The 21,046-nt window shown below is 48.3% G+C and overlaps 1 protein-coding gene across 2 annotated transcripts in view; it reads right to left on the reverse strand.

The window, feature by feature from the left end:
• Positions 1-8,782: 8,782 nt before the first annotated feature.
• FAM167A (family with sequence similarity 167 member A) overlaps positions 8,783-21,046 on the reverse strand; it is a 42,080-nt gene continuing 29,816 nt past the window's right edge. For both annotated transcript variants that reach the window (XM_004766069.3, XM_013063298.2), the window contains exon 4: positions 8,783-11,984. In XM_004766069.3, the coding sequence (XP_004766126.1) occupies positions 11,721-11,984 (264 nt within the window). In that variant the 3' untranslated portion in view covers positions 8,783-11,720. The remainder of the gene's footprint in view (positions 11,985-21,046) is intronic.

Below are 21,046 nucleotides of genomic sequence, written 5' to 3' on the forward strand. Positions count from 1 at the left end.
TTTTGGAATACTCATTTTATTTATTTATTTATTTTAAAATTTTATTTATTTATTTTTTAAATTTTATTTATTTATTTGACAGAGAGAGATTACAAGTAGGCAGAGAGGCAGGCAGAGAGAGAGAGGAGGAAGCAGGCTCCCTGCTGAGCAGAGAGCCCGATGCGGGACTCGATCCCAGGACCCTGAGATCATGACCTGAGCCGAAGGCGGCGGCTTAACCCACTGAGCTACCCAGGCACCCGGAATACTCATTTTAAAAGGAGCAAGTTCTGGTTGCTAATGTAAAGAAATACAATTGATTTTTGTACATTAACTTTGTAAGTTGCTACACCGTAAATTTCATTTATTAGTTCTTATAGTATTTTGCAGGTTGTTAGGGTTCTCTGTATACATGACCACACAGTCTGTGCTAAAGACAATTTTACCTTTTACTTTCCGTGCTTTCTGCTTTATATTCCTTTTTCTTGCCTGGTTACATAGGCTAGAATTCTGAGTTTCCTGATGAAGAGAAGTCATGAGAGTGAGCATTTTTTGCCTCTTCCCAAAGGAAGGATGAAAGTAGTCTTTTGTTATTAAGTATGAGGTTATCCCTAGGCTTTTCATAATTCTTTATCTGTTTGAAGAAGTCTTCTATTCTTAATTTGCTACAAGTTTTTAACATCCACAAAAGTAGAAACTCTTCAATTTTTTTCCCTACATCTATGAAGATAATTTTTAAAACAAAATTTATCTTGTTATGGTGAACTGTGGTTTTTGAATCTTAACCAGCCTTAAATAGCTGGGATAAATCTCATTTTCTGTGTATTGCTATATTGAATTTGTTAGTAATTTTTTTTCATGAGAGATACTAATCTGTACTTTTCTTTCTTTTTGGTAGTGTTTTGTCTGGTTTTGATATCAGAATAATGAGGATCTCATACAACGGGTCGGAAAGTGTGCTCTCCTTTATTTTCTGACAGAGCTTCTATAGGATGATCTTCTTTTTCTTTCTAAACATTGGATAGCATTCACTGATGAGTCCAATTAGGCCTGGAGTTTTCTTTGTGGAATGACTTTCAATTAAGAATTCAATTTCTGGGGGTGCCTGGGTGGCTCAGTGGGTTGAAGCCTCTGCCTTCAGCTCAGGTCATGATCCCAGAGTCCCAGAGTCCCAGAGTCCATCAGCCTTTCTGCTCAGCGAAGAGCCTGCTTCCCTTCCTCTCTGTCTGCCTGCCTCTCTGCCTAATCGTCATCTCTGTCTGTCAAATAAATGAATAAAAAAATAAAATAAAAAAAGAATTCAATTTCTGTAGTGGCTACAGGGTTACTCAGATTTTCTGTTTTTATTTTAGTTAGTTTCAATAATCTTTGTGTCAAGGAGTTTTTCCATTCATCTAAGTTGTCAAATTTAGGTAGAGATTTTTCATGATGTCTCCTTATTATCACTTCCATAGGAATCTATGGTACTGTTCTCTTTCACTCCTGATAATGATAATTTGTGTGTATTCTCTCTCTTTCTCTTTAGTTGATCAGTTTAGCTAGAGGTTTATTAATTTTATTGATTTTTTCAATTAACTTACTTATAGTATCATTGATTTTCTCTATTGTTTTTCCATCTCTATTTAATTGATTTATGTAATACTTAGGTTTTCTTTCTGCTTGTAACACATTTAATTTGTTCTTTTTTCTAAGTTCTTAAGGTAGACAATTAGAAAATGTATTTAGGAATTTTATTTCTTTCCAATAAAAATGTTTAAAGCAAATTCCCCTCTAATGATTGTATTAACTGGAAAAGCACGAATTTTGATATATCATGTATCCATTTTGCATGGCTTAAAATAGTTTCTTTTTTTTTTTTAACTTAATGTGTTTTCTGATTTTGTCTTTGACTCATGGACTGTTCAATAGTATGTTTCTTAATTTTCCAATTATTTGGGGATTTTTCAAATGGATAGGTCTAGGGAAGGACAAATTTGTACAGGCTCATTTGGTTTACATCTCACAACTTCTGGCTCCTCTAGGACACAGTATGCTCAAGACTTCTTTTTATCAGTTATCCCTAATGTGTGCTAAAATAATGTTTTCTGTTTTCAAAAAAGATTTTATTTATTTGGGAGAGAGAGAGCACAGGCACACACAGAAAGAGAGGGAGAAACAGGCTTCCCACTAAGCAGGGATCCCCATGCAGGCCTTGATCCCAGGACCCTGAGATCATGATCTGAGCTGAGGCCAGACACCCAATTCACCGAGCCACCAAGGCTCCCCTATCTAATGTTTCCTGAACCTGATTTTTTCTGAGAGCCAGGTGTGATGTCTTCATACCAAGGATGCTTTGATGTTGGCTGTGCCTAGAAGTCATCTTGATTTGCCTTATTCATGGACAATTGGAAGGAGCAACAGCAGAGGGGGTCAGAGACTCAGGCCAGGGGAAGTGATTGTCTAGCCGTCTTCTTCTGTCTAGCTCAGTAGTAACCATCGGACAATGCCGTTCTTTCTCAGGATCCAGATAGCCACGTTCTGCAAACACTTGAGGTAGGTGAGACTTAGAAAATCATTCTGAGCCTATTCATTTATTCAGGGCCCTCACCCTTCTGGACACTGAGTTAGGCACTAGGAGTATAAAGAGGAAACTTCAGCCTTGGAGTCAGAATAAGCTTCAGTGGAGTCAGAATAAGCAAAGGAAAAGAGGGTCAAGTGCACAAAGGGGCAAAGATAAAATCACACACACACATTTTAATATACATTAATCACTGGTCTAGAGAGTGGGTCAGAAATATTCTGATGTTAAGAGTTACTGTACAGTTTTGTTGCTTAAAATCAGGAAGTTCACACTTAACAATTTAACATTTGGTGACCAACATCCATTTGGAATTTGGGCTGGTCTAGAAAGAAATGATCGCACACCCAACGCCTGATGTTATAGAGGTCGTTTGGATGGTTTGGGTTGTTTAAACCTTCCTTTCAATCATTTTTGCATTCAGGTTTTGAGAAAAAAGACAATAGATATAAATTGCATTATTTCTTGAACTTGGGTTAAGAGTAAGTTCCAGAAAGCCCCTCCCCCACACTTTGTTTTAAGGAACTTTTTTCGTAATGTGTCACGTGGACTTCGCTGTGACGCTAATTTAGATCTTGGTCAGCTGCCAGGGCCAATTAAGGTGAAAATATGCTGTTTGTTGGAGAGAAAGGTGGCCATCTGGAGCAAGGGGTGCAAATCTGAGAGGCATCTTCTCCTAAAGGTTAAAAAAACAAAATAAAGCAAGCAAGACCATAAAACCAAAATGAATTGAGACACATCCAACAGAGCACAATTAGTCATGAGGAAACACACAATAGGGGAGGGAAAGGACTTGTGAATTAATCATTTTGCTTCTAATTCATGGGAAGAAAGATAGAAGGGGCAAAATGAATTGCTTGAGTCACTGTCTTTGAAAGTTGTCTCTCTGGGGGAGAAAGCCAGATTGTAGCGGGAGGCCAAGGAAGACTGCTAGAGCTTTGAAACTGGGTGAAGCCAGTGAGGGGGGACAACCTGGAGTAGTTATGCATTTTGAGGGAACAAGTGACAGAAAAATGGAAAGCTTTCTCGCTTCACAGCTGTAATTGGGAAAATGGTCCCAATAATTAGGAACTGTAGCTTGAAAAAGTGAGAAGGGAAGCACCAAATGAAACCATATTAATTAAAAACTTCCCATATGGTTTTCAGGTTAGCGGCTAGCTTATTTTCTTTGTAAAGGACTGCATTCTGGAACTGAGATAAAACATGAGTTTCACTTTATCTATTTTTAATGATTTTTTTTTTTAATTTGTCAGAGAGAGGGAGCGAGAGCACAAGCAGGGAGGAGAAGCATGCAGAGGGAGAAGCAGACGCCCATGAACAGGGACCCGCCCGATGCGGGACTCGATCCAAGACCCTGGGATCATGACCACCAAAGACAGATGCTTAACCAACTGAGGCACCCAGGAGTCCCAAGTTTCACTTTAGATAGAGTGAAAGAAACCCAAGTGTTTGTTTCCTGGAATTGGCATCGTGCTTGACACAAACCAGACATTAAAAAAAATATTAGGAGATTGATTACAGGGTGACAGAGTGTTCTAACTAGAGATTTTGGGTTTTGAGTGGTGGAAAGAGCATCTGAGCTTTGAATTTTTTAGCAAACATGAACGGTGATGACAGCACACACGCCGAGAAAATCAACAAGTATCAGGGTGTAAGTGATTGGTTGTTGCTGAAACTCTGGGGGAAACAAAAAATCCACATGGGACTGGATTCCTCGGTTTCTCCAGCAGAGGGCACTTTAGGGTTTCTGTGACCAAAATGAAAAAATCTTTTGTTTCCAGAAGAACTGCACAGGTTTGTGATCTCAGATCTCTGTGAGGTTCCAGCAAGGTGAGAGGAGGTGGAAAGGCTGCAGGGAAGACAGGGTGTTGGGAAGAGCCAGGATCAGGATGCATTTCTAGCTCTGTACCAACTGGGTGGTGACCTTGGCCAGCCACTTCAGCTCCTGGACCTGCTTCTTTATTTGCACTAGGAAAAGACCATGTTCTGATCGCCAGAGCCCTCTGACCTGACCGCATGGGATGCATATCACCTCAGCCGCTTGGGGTTGGTATAAGGCCCCTTTTATATTCTGGAAGATTTAATTCTGAGCCCCATTTCATCATGACAAGTCTGTGTCTTTCCTCTCCGTTCTTTCCTGAGACTCATCCCTCTCTGAGGCTGCCCCTGGCGTTCTCCTTTGCCCCTTGAAGTGGAGACTGTCTTCTCCTCTAAGGTCTGGGCTCCCAGCGTTCCCGTCCACAAAGGTCTGGTAGTTCTGCACGTCTGTTATTGAGGACATCCAGCCTTCCCCCTGGAGGAGTCAGACATTCGGATCTAGAGGAACTTCAGAGAGGCTTCAGTACTACAGAATCTGCAAAGGCATCAAGACCCCTTTCTTTGGAACGCTCCTAGACCCTGACACAATTTGTCCACTCCTCTCCAGCAGTCACAGCGGGAGCTGGGGAGGATGGTCTTTGTCGGTGCCAAGAGTCCTGGCTCACCCTCCCCAAGAGGAGTGCTTGCTGACTTGCCTTTCATCTACTTCCCGAAAGGGACCACTCAGGAGGTTTTTCTAAGGGAGACTCACTGTCTCCTCTGCTAGAAAAAGAAGTAGCTGGAAACTTCTGACAGAAACTTGCTCTTAGAAAATCTAGTTCCACCTCCTGGGGTGCCTTGTGACATTTTTATGATGGCTTGTTCCGTCTTGTCTTTCCTTAGAATTAGTAGAATCAACCCAACTTTAGGCTGGGGTGTGGGTGGGGGTCAGCAGATGACATTTTGTGTTCCTTTGTCTCCTGCAGGAGCAGGGGGGACCTCCTCCCTCCCTGTGGCCAGCCCCCAGGCTCTCCTGAGTGCCAGGTGCCCCTCCCTCTGTGGGCTGAGCTCTGGTCCTTTCAGCAGGGCCCTGGGGGAGCTGTGCAGGAGGTGGCCTGTCAAAGGCCTGGCAGACAGGAAGAGCAGGCACTGAGATCAGCCACTCTGCTCCAGCCAGGGTGTGGACGCCAACAGGCTGTGGGGTGCCTGGCAATGCCTCTGGCTTCTGGGCCTTGGATCCACGCCTGTCCCCCAGGACTCCATCTCAGAAACCATGATTTCTGGGCCCTGTTCTAAGACTTGCCCAGGACTTTATTAAAAAGGTGGGGGGACTCAGCCCCGGAAGGGGATGTCATTCCATGTTCTTGGACTTGGTGTCAACTCTACAATTTAGAAAATCATCTTTTGCTTCTTCTTGTGCCTTCTCTCTTGGCCTTGTCCTTCTTTCCTCTCTCCCTTCCTCTAGATCCTTCCTCTCCACCCTCTGTTTTCTGCTGTGTGGCCCAGGGGTGCAGAGCGCAGAACTAAGGGGAAGGAAAGCTGTATCTCTTACCCAAGGACTCAAGTGCAGCGAGCAGCTGCTGGTGTCCACAGAAGGACATACCTGTGTGTTTTCTCAGGAGAAAAGCACTGATCCCTGAGCCGTGTGTGGCCCAGCCTAGTACTCTGCAGCTGGCTCAGATCCAGGACCAGTGTCTGCAGGCTAAGGCCCACATGTCTGATGCTATGTTCCATCCGGAAGAAGTTTTGTGCCTAACCACCCCCCGCCCTCCGCCCCTGCCTAAAAGATTCACGCTTCACAGCATGCATTACTGGACCGAAGCATTATGCACATTTAAAGCATACTGAAGATAGACAGAGATGAAAAATATTCATAGAGGTTCACTTCCTTTCTTCACGTTCCCTATGGCCCCGTCCTGCACACTCCGTCCTGCACACTCCCGGGTGTCTGTCCCACACCTTCGAGTCTGCCGGCCAAGGTGTCCTCAGGGCCACAGGCCCATGGGGTCCCAGGTGGCTCAGGGTGAGGTGGGGGAGGGTGGTGGGCATGGTCATTCATCTCCTGGTCCTGAACATTCCAGTTCTCCTCTGCCCTGGCACGTGGTAAGCTTTTCCTTCCTCCTCCCCCCAAGGATTGATGGGGCCATGGGACTTGTTCCAGCCAAAGAAATGTGAGCGGAAGTGATCAGAATCACGTCCAGGTGCAAGCAGCTAGAGCTGGGGCTAGAGGAAGAGGGAGATAAAGAGGAACAGCAGTGACTTTGTCTGCAAGGGCCGTACCGAGTCCCCCCGACTTATGGCCTCAGTCACGGCCATCTGCGGCCTCACTGTGCTGGAGGCAGCAAGTTGGGGACTGAGGTGTCGGCCGAGGCGGGTTCTCTTGAGTCCTCTCTCCTTGGCTTGCAGACGGCCATCTTCTCCCCGTGTCCTCACACAGTCTTGCCTCTGCGTGTGTCTGTGTCCCCATGTCCTCTTTTCCTAAGGACACCAAGTCCCAGGCTCGTGACCTCACTTTACCTAAATGACCACTTTCGAGGCTCTATCTCTAAATATAGTCATGTTCTGAGCTACGGGGCCCTGGGACTTCAACATTTGAATTTTGAGAGAACACAGCCCAGCCCATGACCCCGCACGAGGCTGTGCTTTCCTGGTGGAGGGCATCTGCCGAGCCTGCTGAAGTCCAGCGCATCACTCCCTAGCCGTCACTTTCCAGACCTTCCAATGATTCTGTGGCCCCCAGTTCCCCACGTCAGATCCTTCCCCTCCTGGAAGGCTGGCTGCCACTTCTGCTTTCCCGCCCCAGCCCTGTCTGGTACAGATGTGACAGGGCGAAGGGTGTTTTTTTTTTTGGCCCCCGGCCCCTGCCCCCTGAACCATGGCAACCCCTTCCAGGTGAGGCTCACTGTGCAACAGGTGGAACCCTGCGGTGCCTGGGCCGGCAGCAGGAAGGCGAGGCCCCCGGGGTGGGGGAGATGAGGATGCTGGCTCATCATTCCCTCACTCAGGTTGACCTTGGGACCCCAGATGCCCTCTAGCAAGTCATCCTTTCTTAGCATTTCAGCCATCCCTATGTGGAGAAGCGGGTAGGCAGGGTAACAATGGGGGGGTAGGCAGGGTAACAATGGGGGTCGGCTCTCTGTTCGGTGAAATGGTTTAGGAAACACGAGGGGCAGGGAAGCTGGCACAGGGAGCACACTACCCACTACCCGTGCCATTCCTGCTGGTTGGGGAAATATCCACCCTGAACTTGGCCCCTGTGGTGGTGGGGAAGGGGACCCTGCTTGCCAGAGCCCTCAAACGTTTGCAGTTTTCCTTTCCTGAAGCAACTTCCTCTGGAGACTACCTTGCTCTCTCTGTCACTGTTGGCTTTGAGCCAGTAAACAGGGTATTTGAAAAGAGTCAGGTCTGAAACCTTGCAGTGAGATGGAGCCATTCCCTGAAGAGAGGGCCCGCTGTTGTGATAGGCTGCAGAAAGGATCCCTGTCAGCTGTCCGCCGTAGGGCCCAACCCACCCCTCCCCCAAGCCTTCCTCCCCAGCAGCCCGGGTCACAGACTCCCACCTTTGCCATGGAGAGTCAGGAGTGGGGACACCCTTCTGCTCCTGCTAAGAAGCCAAAGGGAATGCTGTCAACAGAGTTCAAAACCCTTTCTAAATAAATTAGATAAGATCTGCAGGGGGGTCTGGAAGCCACCATGGTGGTGACCATAGTGACCTATGTCATCGGTCCTGGAGGGATACCCTCAGCTGGGGCTGCTGGGCAGCTAGTGTAGCGTCAGGCTGTGCCCCTGAATGGAGCAGCCACACCAGCCCTAGAAGGTCACTTCTGCTCCCCCCCCCATAGAGGTCTGGAGATCTTCCATTTGGTCTCCAGACCTCTAGATGCTGGAGTCTCAGGAGGTGGTACTTAGAGCCTTTCTCTTACATCCTCTCTTTCTTCCTTGAGGACTTACACAGGCATGGTGCTTTTAAGATCATCCAAACACCCAAATCCAGACTCCCAAATTTGTGTTTCCAACAATGACCTTTTCCTGAAATCCAGGTCCCTATAGCCAACCACTCCCTCACTCCCCACTGGGATGTACATTTAAATGTACCACACTTGAGACACAACTACTGGTCTTGTCCCTCTGCCCCAATCACGTTCCCCTCAAGACATCTTCGTCTCAGTAAATGGTACCCTCTCCACCCAGCTGCCGGCCAGCAGGTGGTTCTCCATTCCTCCGTTTCCTTCACACTCCATAGCCAAGCTGTTGGCTTTACCTCCAAATTATGTCCCAAAGCAGGGCCAAAGTCAATCTCAAACTCATCCTCCCTGCCTCTCTTCCTCCCTCTCTCCCTCCCCCCTCCCTCCCTCCCTCCCTCCCCCCTCCCTCTCTCTCTCTCTTTCCCTGTGTGCTATAATAGGAACGAGGTAAAAGAAAACAAATTTCTCCCCCTTATGTGGTATCTCCTTTTGAAATATTTTTATTCACTTCTTCTAACAGCAATATAGAAACACAGAATCATAAAAAATAAGATTATAAATTGTCCATCAATTATGTAATAGCACTTGGTATTGCTACAGGGAGGAGGCCCGGGGCTGGAGCAGGCCCTCTCAAGCCTCCCCAGGCTCTCCGGGCCTCCGTGATCTCTGCCAAGTCCATGAAGGCATCACACACTGCTGTGCACAATGGTGTCAGTGGGGACCTTGTGGTTTACACCCAGGGTCCTTGGGGATGACAGAGATGGGTAGATGATTAAACTACAAACATTGTGTACATGTGGCACACCAGAAGGTGGCCCCAGGATGCTGGCGATGCAGGTGAGGTTACAGGTGATGCACAGACATCACTTGAGCCCCATAAGGCAGGGAATTCACAACACTGAACCGACCTGCCGAGTTATTTGTGTTCCCTGGCAGAATAAGGAGCTAATGGACACGGGGTGATGGGTGAGTAAGGAGATGCACCCAGTCGATCCTCCTCCACTCTCCTCTCTGGTCCCCTCCCCTTTCTCCTCCGTCCTCATCCCCAAATTAAATTCTCTTTGGGTGAACGAAGCAAAAGAGCTGAGACATCCAACCTATTCCAAAAAGTGTGCCAGGATCTCAGTTTCCTCTCAGAGAACAAAGAAAGGAAGGGGACATTAGGCGAGCTGAACAACTAAATCACCCAGTTGATGCCAATTCAATTGGACCGACCAAATCAACGAAATCAGCTTCCGTTGAAGCCAATTTTTTCAATTACTGTAATGACTGATTTCTAGAAAGGGGGGAAAAAAACCCAGTTTGGCATTATTTTCAGAAGATGCAATGGGCTTTCCTGCGTGGGTGTGGGTGTGAGTGCGTGTGCCTATGTGCCTCCCCAGAGCGGGTGGCGGGTGTGGGCCAGCCTGCTCCCCTGCCGTCCCAAAGACGCATCTCAGAGAAGCCTGGCAGGAATGTCTCGGTGGAAATGGGCAATGCTAGTACATTATCCCTGAGGAGAGACGGCTTGGGGTCGAGAAAATCCCCCTCCCTTCCTGCCTGAGGGGGAGCAGGTCTAAAAGGTCAGGCGTTCCACCAAGAAGTCTCCTCTGCGGACCAGTCCTTTGGGCCTCACACTTGAGTCACTGCTCAGAGGCAGGCAGAAAACACATCTTAGCTATGTTGCTCTACCTTCCGCGAAGGAGGCATAACGCTTCTGGCTCTTTGACATTACCAGAAAGAGAACAAGTTCTTTTCTAACTAGGGACCACTCATTCATGTCCTCCCACTGCCAGCCCACCAAAGAAAAACAACCTTCCCAATGTGAGGTGTGCATGGGCCCAGAGAGACTCTACGGGAAGATGAAACATGAAAGAACATCAGGACACCGTACTTCAACTATGGAAGTGTGATTGGTAACACGTGTTCTGTGGGTCCACTTTCCAGGCATTGCTCTAAGTTGGACCCAAATATTCAGGACTGCAAAATGAGAGGTACGCTTGGGGGATGCATGATGAGGTGGAGTGTAGAGGGCTTGGCAGTTGGTGGGTTTGGCAAAGCATTAGGACCATCTTTGGGGTTCAAGTTCCTTGATATATGATCTGTCTTGACATTCTCAATAATGATTTAACCTGTTGGCCGTCTGTAGCCACTACGGAGCCGCATAATCTGAGGGAAGTCATCCTCTTTCCCTGGCTTCACTTTACTCCTTTATGCACAAGGAGGCTTGAACTAGGGGATGTCAAAAGCCACCCCCCGCTGGCAGGAGAACCTGTACCAGGTGGCATTCTACGAGGCTAACTTTCCTCCCTGTTGAGGCCTTGGTCTTCGCCTTGCTCATCCTCATGCTTGTCATCAGGGAGAACCTTTCAAGTCAAATCCTGAACTAATGCACTTGACCTACCCAACTGGCATCACCATGTGGACAAAAATCAAACAGCTCTGAACACGTTAGCAACAGATTAGTAACAGTCTGATTCAATTGAAGTTAGTGGTTTAAATCAGGCACAGAATGTCAGAGGAGGCTCAGGGTGAGCTCCTGAGCTTCCTCAAGTCGTTCAAGGGAGGGCAGAAAGGGGACAAAGGTGATGCCACCAGGAGAATTTGGGGCTGGGAAATCCACTGACAGACTTACCTAGTTCACTCGGGCACTCCCCTGGACGAGCAGGGTGGCGGCAAAGGGGTGCTTTGGAGATTGGGATTGGTGTGTGCGGCCAGGGAAGGCAGCAGAGAGGACATCCGTGTTTGCTCCACCCCCGTGTGTCCTAGCACGCACTAGAAACAATTGACACAGCCGTGGTTGTGCCAAGGTCTAAGACTGACAGGAGCCTGGACGGCCGCTCAGCAGAGAAGCTGGCGATGGTTATGGGGCCTGTGTTCCCAAGCTTCACTTTATCACTCCTTCTGGTTTTCCTTTCCTCCTGGGTCCCTGTCAGGGCTGCTGAGTCACCTGTCTATGGTGAATCTGAGCCAGTACTTAGAGGACAGCAACTGCAGATGGGCTCATCTGAGGTACCTAATCACCTCCTCCCTGGGGGCTCAGTGCCCTTGGGAAAGTTTTCTGCAAGAACCATAGCATTTGGTGGCCCCCCTTGGGGATCTCAGATCATAGCACCAGTGATTCTGAGGAAACGGAATGCGGGTCAGTGAGGGGAGGATGGATGAGTCATGCTAGGAGCCAGGTCTCACTGAACACCTGGATGGAGCAGCCCTTCTGCAGAACACGTTGGGTCACGGACAGTCAAGGGGTTGTGGGGCTCCACAGTCGGGGCCCCCTGACAGAGCACCTGCCATGGGTCTGAGGGCCCACATGGGGAAGCCACAGGGAAGCCCTGCCCCTGGGGAGACTCACTCAAGGTGATACAACCTCCATGCCCTCCCCGCCTCCCCTCCCCGCCTCCCAAACATTCTGTTCTGGCTCCTCGGACCCCTTCTAGGGCTTCTCAGCACAGAGAGAACCTCCTGGAGTTGATATTCATCTTGGTGACTCCAATGAGCTTGAGTGGGGTGGAGAGACTGAAAGACGAGGCCAGCGGAGAGTCGCAGAAGAGATCAGACAGCTCGTCCCGTTCCTCCAGCTCGTAGGTGGCGTCATTGAGCATTCTCCTATGCAGGTCACAGGTCTGCTCGATCTTCAGCTTGCTGATGTCACTGCGCAGGCGCATGAGCTGTCTGGCCAGCTGCTGGTCCTGTAGCCGCATCTCCATCTGGAAGGGAGGAAGGGAGGCATCAGCAAAGAGGTGGGCTGGGGTTGCAGCTCCATAGTCTCTGACAAACACAGACCTGCTGATGGGAGACCTAATTAATGGCTTGCACCACCAGCTGGTCCACCTGGAGATACTGGCACATTCCCTGCTCAGGAAGGTGAAAAGACACACACAGCAGGATGACAAATGGGGACAGACGGTTTCCCCCAACAACACTTCATGCCAGGCTAGAGTCTATGTCTAAATACTTCTGGAAGAGGCACCTGTCCGTCCTGGCTTAAAGGTTCAGTCTCATTGTTCACAGACACACATGGGTAGAGTAAGAGTATAAAGGAGTGCGCGGGAGTGGTTTACGTACCAAACTGAGAAGGATGATTACCTCTGGGTGGGAAGGAAAGAAGGTGGTTAAGGAAGGTTCATGGGGGCTTCAGCTTTATTGGTAGTATTTCATACCTTATGTTGGGTGGTGGGTCTACTGTTAGATCATTCTTTAAATCTTTAAACATTTTAAAATGACTGCAATATGTTTTTTTTTTTCAAACATTTTATCTATTTGAGAGAGAGAGCAAATAAGAGAGAGCATGAGAGGGTAGAAGGTCAGAGGGAGAAGCAGACTCCCTATGGAGCTGAAAGTCTGATGCAGGACTTGATCCTGGGACTCTGGGATCATGACCTGAGCTGAAGACAGCCGCTTAACCGACTGAGCCACCCAGGCGCCCTGTAATATGTTTTTAAAAGTATTTAATTAATTTGTGTATTTGAGAGAAAGAGAGAGAGAGAGCAAGCAGGAGGAGGGGCAGAGGAAGAGGGAAAGAGAGAATCCTCAAACAGACTCCCCGCTAAGCCCAATTCGGAGTTCATGACCATGAGATCATGACTTGAGATGAAGCCAAGAGTTGGATGCTGAACACACTGAGCCACCAAGGCACCCCTGCCTGTAGTATTTCTTAATAAAGTTTCAAAACAAACAAACAAATATATAAATATATGATAATATTTACTATATGTTTTACTATGAACCAGGCATTGTTCTTAGTTCTTCAGGTATGTATTAGTCTGCTCAGGCTGCCATATAAAACACCACAGACTGGCAGGCTTAACCAGTAGACATTTATTTTTCATAGTTCTCATGGTCAAGAAGTCCAAGATCAAGGGGTGGGCTGATTCTACTCTTACTGAGGACCTTCTCTTGGCTTGCAAATGGTCACCTTCTTGCTATATCCCCACACGATGGAAAGAGAAAGCTCAGCTTTCCTTCTTTTCAAAGTGACATTAATTTCATGATGGGGGCCCCACACTGATGACCTCAAAATCTAATTACCTCCTAAAGGCCCACCTCCAAATACCATCACACTGGGGGTAAGGGCTTTAACATATGAATTTGGAGGGGGGGCACAAAGATTCAGTCTAAAGTGGGTACATCAACCTGTTACAGTTACTCTTCACTACAACTCTGTTAAGTAATATCACCATCATCATCATCCACACGTTAAGAGATGAAGAGGCAGCAACTCATGAAATCAATCACTGTGTCAAATCACAAAGGGCAAAAATGGCAGAGAAACCCAGACAAACAGACTCAAGAGCCCAAGTCACTGACAAGGAACTCCCAATTTTGGCTCAGGTCATAGCTTTGGGGTCCTGGGATCCACGTTTATTAGGGAGTCAGCTTGAGTTTCTCTCCCTCTCCCTCTGCCCCCACCCCTGCTCTCTCTCTCTCTCTCTAAAATTACTAAATAAATCTTCAAGAATATTTTATTGAATTAGAATAGCAACAAATTAATGATGGCAGACTCATCAAAGGGCAGCTGGTTATCCATTCATTAGCTATGGAGCCCTTAGTCATGCCTGAAAGTGGGCTAGGTGTTGTCTGAAACCCTTCTAAAGGAGATGGTCATCAGATTTGTCTGAAAGACAATGCCAGCTCACACCCATTGCTTTATGTAATATGGTCTTTGAGGAGTCTTGATTCAACCATTTCTCTGGGGTATTTTCTAATTTGAAGATAGAGCTCTTTGAAAAGATAGGAACTTCATGGTTTAGGTTTAAACTCTGGGCCCAGGAACTGGATCTTAGATCTGAAAAGATCTTTGAAGTTGGAAAGTTTCAGGTTTGAGCAGGTGTCTGGGAGTATCTGTGAGATGGGATCTGTAGGGTTGGAGGAAAAGGTCTGTTTTTCTAGGGCTAATAGATCCAGACAAAGGTCAGAGGACAATTTAGGGTTGAAATCCCATCAGCGTTTGTTGGACAGAGGGGTGAGTGTAAGGTACATGTCCAGTTCTCTTTGGGAGGGCCAGTTCACACACTCACTGAGCTTGGATTCATTCAACTCTGTACAAGGGAAAGAAGAGAAGTAAGACCACACTTCCCATGGGGCTGAGGATTCTGCCCATTCTACTTGTTTATGCCCCAAGGACCACGAGGGGGACTGGAAAGCTGCTGTTTTCCCAGCAGACCCTGGTTCTGAGGGTGCTTCAGTGTGAATATCTGCCCCAGGAGTCACTCAGAGTATCTATTGTATTATGATCCCTGAATGTCAGTCCGCTGCTGCATCTGATGCTCAGAGAAACAGTGTTCCAACACCACCGGGAAAATTGGCCCTGTTGGTCCTATTCTCACTCACTAAGGATTTCCCAAGGGTGACTCTGTACCTTGAACATTAATTAGAGCCCCGCCCCCACCCCGCCGGCCCTTAAGAGGTAACTCTGCTGTAATCATACCAGATCCAGACAGAAATGAGCTCCCACAGCTAAAAAAAAATAAAAATTAAAAAGAACAAAAAACACCTAAGCAAAATGTACAGTCTCTCTGCTGCCCCACCCATAGAATTTTTGTTTGTTTGAGAGAAAAAGAATGATAGAAAAGAGGTCATCAGGAGAACAGACTCCCTGCCTAGCAGGGAGTCTGAAGTGGGACTCGATCCCGGGACTCCAGGATCATGACCCGAGCTGAAGGCAGTTGTTTAACCAACAGAGTCACCCAGGCACCCTAGAATTTTTTTTTTTTCATTTTTTTCATTGTGGTAAAACACACAAAACATCCAATTTTTACTGTCTTCATCACTGTTAAGTGTACAGCTCAGGGGCATTAAGCACATCCTCACTGATATGCAACCATCCCCACTATCTACCTGCAGATCTCTCCACCTTGTCAAACTGAAACTCTGTCCCCGCTAAACAACTCCCCCTCCCCCCCAACCCTATCCCCCCAACCCCCAGAACCACCATTTCACTGTCTGTCTCTATGAATGCAACTGCCCCACCTGCCTTATGTAAGTGGAATCACACAGAATCTGTCCTTTTGTGACTGGCTTATTGCACTTAGCCTCATGTCTACAAGGTTCATACAGGTTAAGAGGCTTTTTAGATTTTAACCTTTGCAGAAATGTTTAACGAACGTTTAAGTACGTCTTCATGGATCCTGCTTGCAGTAAGTTAGAAAATGGCAGCTCCTGGGATGGGGTCTGGCCGGGGGGATGGAGGCCCTCCTGCCTTTTCTGTCTTCTCTGCCAAGGAGGTGTTCAGGCAGCGATGGCCTCACATCCCATCTTCTGCCACATACTGTCAGGTGCAGTGGAAGCATAGCTTTAGATGAGAGCTATTTTGATCTGTGTTCCGGAAGAGGAAACAGAGGAAACCAACTCAGAGAAGTTTAAGGGACTGTCTGGGGTTGGCCAGCCAGGGTGTGTGCACTCGGATCACCCCAGGGCCCATCAGAGCCCAGAACTGGAGGCCTCTCCATGGCTTCCGCTGACCTGGAGGTGGGCTGGATCCCAGAAGCAGTGAGAAGTGGGAAATCCATTGCTCTGGGGTTAGACTCTTGGTTCCAGTGGAACCCCTTCTTTACTAGCTATGTGGCTTTGGTGAGTCCTGAACTCCTGTCTCTTCTTCTAGAGAGAAGGGATCCTGTTTATTCTAAGGACTATGAGAAGCGTAGCAGACAATAAGTGAAAGCCAGGTGAGCTGAATGCTGTCAGTCAAAGGCAAGAGGTTCACCTTTAAGTTCTTTCTCTGGGCCTAGGTGCAGAATGTGGAAACTAGCCAGAACCTCCCACTTTTAAGACTTCATTAAAACAACTGAGATGCTGGCCCTAAAACCTGGTCCCAGTGACTCAACAATCAGTGTGGGTTAATGCTCTCCCTGGCAAAGACTCTACTGTAGGACGTGCTGATTTCTAATCTCCCTGCCCAGGGTGGCCTGTTGTTCCTGCACAATAGAGACTCTTGCTGGATTCTCGGAGGAGCGCCCACAGTGACTGTAATCCTGTAATTAGGGCATAGTACTTGGTGAAAGGGGGAGAAATGTCAGTGTGTGGCGGCTGTTAGCACATTGCGGTGACAGGGCGTGTTCCCACTGGGTGAGGCAGCCCAGGAAGGAGAAGGCGGCCGATTGATGGCCTGGCAGCAACCGCAGTGCTTGGCTGTAGCCAACCCAGGTAGGCTGGCCAGCTGCGGAAATTCATGGAAGGACCTCATGGGAGAGGGCTCTGCCGGGAAGTTTCTGGGGCCAGTTCTCAGGAGGAGTTAGAAGACAGGCTGACTCCCGCCTCTGGGCTGGGTGGAGTGAAAGCCGACGTTGCAGTGAACTAATGTGGAGAACAGTGAGGCAGTTCCTCAAAAAATGACACATGGGATTGCCACATGACCCAGCAGTGCCTCTTGCGGATAGATCCCTGCAAGAATAGAAAGTAGGGGCTGTACATTAACTGGTAGCTCCATAACAGCATTATTCACAAGAGATGAAGGGTGGGAGTAACCCATGTGTCCAGGGATGGATGCAGAGATAAACAAAATACGGCCTGCCCATACAATGGCATGTCCTTCCGCCATCTTGACATATCATGGGAGACCTTGAGGATGATATGGAAGAGAGAAGCCAGCCACAAAAGGCACAAGTACTTTACAATTCCACTTACATGACATACCTAAGTAGTCAAACTCATAGAGACAGAGAATTGAATGGGGGTCGCCAGGGGCTAGGGGGATAGGAGAGTGTGTATTTACTGGGGACAAAGTTTTGGTTGGGGAAGAAGAAAGCCTTTCTGGAGATGGATGGCGGTGAGCACCACAGCACAAGGCTGTGAATGTCCTAATTAATTATACACTTAAAAAAGCTTAAAATGGTAATTTTATGTAATATACATGTATTTTACCACCATTAAAGAAACAACAAAAGCTACACATCTGGGGGGGGGGGGAGTCACTCCGACCTGGTCTGCCCAGGACCTTCCTGGTTTGAGCTTCCCAAGTCCCACGTCCTAGAAGTCTCTGCGGTCCCGGGCACGTGTGGACGTTGCAGGCGTTGGCGAGGAGGACTTGTCCTGGTCAGACAGAGGCCCGTCTTTCTGTGGGATACGTTCTTTATCATGGGTGACACTGGGAACCCCCCAGGCCCTGAAGGAGGTGGAGTGGTCTGGGAGGTTGAAGGCTTCTCTGAGGTAGGTCGGAGGAACAGTGACCAGAGAAGGAGAGGCTCAGACAAGCTGCTGAGGAGAGAGTATTTTGTTCTTTGGCAATGGCCGCAGCAGACTTTGGGGGAAACGGCATTTTTGTGGAATCTGGATGATTTGTTCCCTTCCTCAGCACCCCTTGCCCACTTGCCCTGTGTTCACTTGCTCAGTCTAAAACTCTGGATGACATCTTGGCATTCCAGGGAAGCCAGCAGGTCTGTTTCTTGAATAAAGTCTTAAACGTGCGAGGTTCGGCTGATACCTTTATTCCCAGTTGCCCATAGGATGTGCGAGAACACTTTCTTGGGTCTGCTCTCTGCAGGTCTAAAACGCCCTGAAGATTTAAGGAGTTTGAAAAAATGCAAAAGGCACATAACCAGCAGACTTTCGGGAGCACAAGAAGCAATTCTTCTGAATGTTCTGCCTTTGCTCCCCACAGCTCCTGCTTCCTAAAGCGAGTGCTAGTGCATGGCCTGTGGGACACACCCTCCTCTCTCCAGCACCGGGCCTCCCCGAAGTCCTGTTCTGACCTGCTTTGTTTTCTTCATTTTCTGGACAATTCTGCACATTTGCCCCTGAAAAGTTTCTGTTTTCTTAATTTGAAGAAACAACAAGATGGGGACCAGGGCTTGAGACTATGCCCTGTGCACCTCTGGGCAGAGGTTTGCAAATCTATCTCTAAAGCTTACCCCAGAGAAGGGCCTATGCCCAGGGCAAACCAGAGGAGCCAGGACTGAGCAGGACTGAGTCCCACAGGGATTAGCACAGGTCCCGGAAGACACAAAGAATCCCAAGGTGATCAAGGGCATTTCATTCAACCCCTATTTCTGAGGCTCAGATCTAAACCACCCCAGCCCCACAGTCACAATTAGGCTCTGACTGATGTTGACGAGAGACAGAGTAGAAAAATCCAGGCCATTTTCTCAGTTGCGCGTGAAAGGACAGAACGCGCTGTATTCTCTACAAGACTTCATTCTTGAACCTTAGAAGTAGTTTTTGTAAGCTGAGTGGTGATTTATATAACTTAACCGAAAGGTCCGGCTTATTGTTTTCATCAGTGCTGGGTAGGAACACACTTAGAAGCCTGGAGAAAATATTATTCATTATTTGATCTTGGGTTTGGCCTCTGAGAAAAAGCCAGAATAATGCTGTTAGGAAAGCAAGCAAGTAGTGTCACTGAAATGTGCTGCTAGAGGCAACTTTAGGGTCTGGGAAAAATTAAAAAACATTTTTTTCCAACACCCCTAGAAACCAAACTGTTTGGGGATTGATTTTCCAGCAAAGCTGTTGATTTGAGAGGAGGCTGGAACATGCTTCTCAAAGGTCTCTACTCTGGCAGCAGGAGACCACTCTTCCTGGCAAAGGAGAGGCTGTGCTCATGGCTGCCACTCTGATGCCACTGGTCTTGGGTAGGTGCCAGGCTGTCCCTGGCCCAGGGTGTGGGTGGGTGGAAGGGCACCACGGCTCCCATTGTCTGGGCAGAAGATAACCATCTGTCTCAGTTCCTCCAAGGGACTCTTGTGCCCCCTTGGAGCCACTGTCTAATGGGAGGGAAAGTTTGAGCAGAGCCCAGAGCCAGAGAAGAGAGCAGTACCCTGCAAGGGACTGTCTGTCCTCTGTGGCAAGAGTCAAACTCTATGTATATGATCAGGCCATTGATTTTCAAACTTGGAAGGTCCTAGACCAAACTGCGTCTTCACTCACAAGGCTGGCCTTTAAGAAGGACAGCCTGATGCATCCTGAAGAGCTCCTAGATCTGTCCCCAGAGGCTCTGGGTTCCAGTTTGCTTTGAATGTTTGTGTGACCCCAAAATTCACACACTGAAACCCTCATGCTCGATGTGACAGTATTTGGAGGTAGAGCCTTTGGGATGCGCTTAAGTCATGAATGGGATTGACACTCTTCTAAGAAACTCCAGAGAGATTCCTCCACCTCTTCTTCCCCCATGTGAGGACTCAGCAAGAAGTCTGTGACCCGAAGAGGGCCCTCTCCTGACCGTGCTGGTCGCCCGATTCTGGCCTTGCAGCCTCCAGACTGTGAGAATTCGATGTCTGTGGCTGTGAAGCTACCCAGGCTGCGGTATTTGTTGCAGTAGCAGCAAGAGAGTAAGACACAGTCCTAGATCAGCCCCTAGTTAGATGAGTGGCTCTGGGCTGTGGTGTGACCCCTTTATGGAAAGGGGATGCTGATCCCCTTCCCCTCCCTGATAAGACTGCCTCCTGGACATGAGGTGGGCCTAGAAGCTCCACACCCAAGAGAGGAATCCTGTGTCCTTTGAGTGAGAGCAGAAGAGATGGGCGCTGTGGCCGTGTTGGGAAGGACAACTCCCCTCCCACTGTCTGGCCTGGGCCCTACACTCAAGAGGCTAGAGGACAGGTCTCCCCACTCTTCAAAACTTTCAAAGGTACCACCAGCCCTCCTGGTTCCCTTGGTCTCTTCAGCCTCAGCTCTTCCACTCTGAGCCTCTTTCCCTCCATGGCAGTCACACTGGGTCCTTATTCCCTCCCCGAGAATACTTCTTTCCTTCCGTATCATCCTTCAGGACCAGCCCTTGCCCCTAAACCCTGCAGATTGGGTGACACTCCCCACCATGGGTGCCTCCTACCGCAGTACTTCCATAAGGCTTCGTTGACTCATCTGTCCCCCCATCAGGTGGCAAAACACCAAGGAGAAATGACTACCCTGTATTCACCAGGCCCATTCCAGGGCCTGGTGCATAGCTCTGGTGCTCAAAAGCCATTTGTTGAGTGAGTGATTGAATGAAAGGAAGGAAGAAAGGAAGAAAGAATGAGCCCATCAATGGATGATACCTCCCCAGAGCCATGTTTTGATTTTCTCCAGCTGGGGCAATCCCAGGGGGCCTTTCCCATCTTTCTCACCCAGGCTGCCCTCCAGGCCTGTGGAGAGGCAATGAATAGTATGAACAGAGCATTGGCTTGTGGGTTCAAAGTCCTTCATTGACCACTCGCTGATGGTGTAACTCTGGGCAAGTTGCTCAAGCTGTCTGAGCTTCGATTTCCTTATCTGTGAAATGGGCATAATCATAATGTCTGCTCTTGAGAATGACACGAGTAACACATGTGTAAGAGACTCTATATAGGACATGAGGTTCCATAAGTATTAGTTCCACTTTAGCCTCCAGAACTGCAGAGCTGAGTTATTTCCTGTTTGTCACCCTTTACTCTCCCACTAAGTCAAAGGAGTCGTTGAGTGCCGAGGTCTGGTATCATTCCTCTTCCCTCATCAGCAGGGCCTGGAGTAGAGCTGGTTGACAAATCATGCTTCCCACACACTTCGCAGATTATTACTGACACCTGACACCTGTGTTGCTCCTCACACTTAGGCATAGCGGGTGGGGTTGGCAGGGTGGCATTAACGTCCCCCTTATCATGTGTCTTATCAGGTTTCATGGAGCTGGTAATGCCCAAGCACTTCAGGATTTGGCAGGGGACCCTCCCAGGTGGGGGGTTCTCAGTTTGGCCGGTGCGGGCCTTCCCCAACTTCCCGGCCAGTGCCCTGGACAGCCAGCAGGGACCTCGCAGAGCTGCACCGCTCCTGGCAAGCTGCTAGAGCGAGGCCTCGAGGCAGACTACAAGGAGAGCCTGGCTCCTTG

This window comes from Mustela putorius, unplaced genomic scaffold, assembly GCF_011764305.1.
Source record: "Mustela putorius furo isolate JIRA1106 unplaced genomic scaffold, ASM1176430v1.1 tig00000242_pilon_pilon_pilon, whole genome shotgun sequence".
Lineage (NCBI taxonomy): Eukaryota > Metazoa > Chordata > Mammalia > Carnivora > Mustelidae > Mustela > Mustela putorius.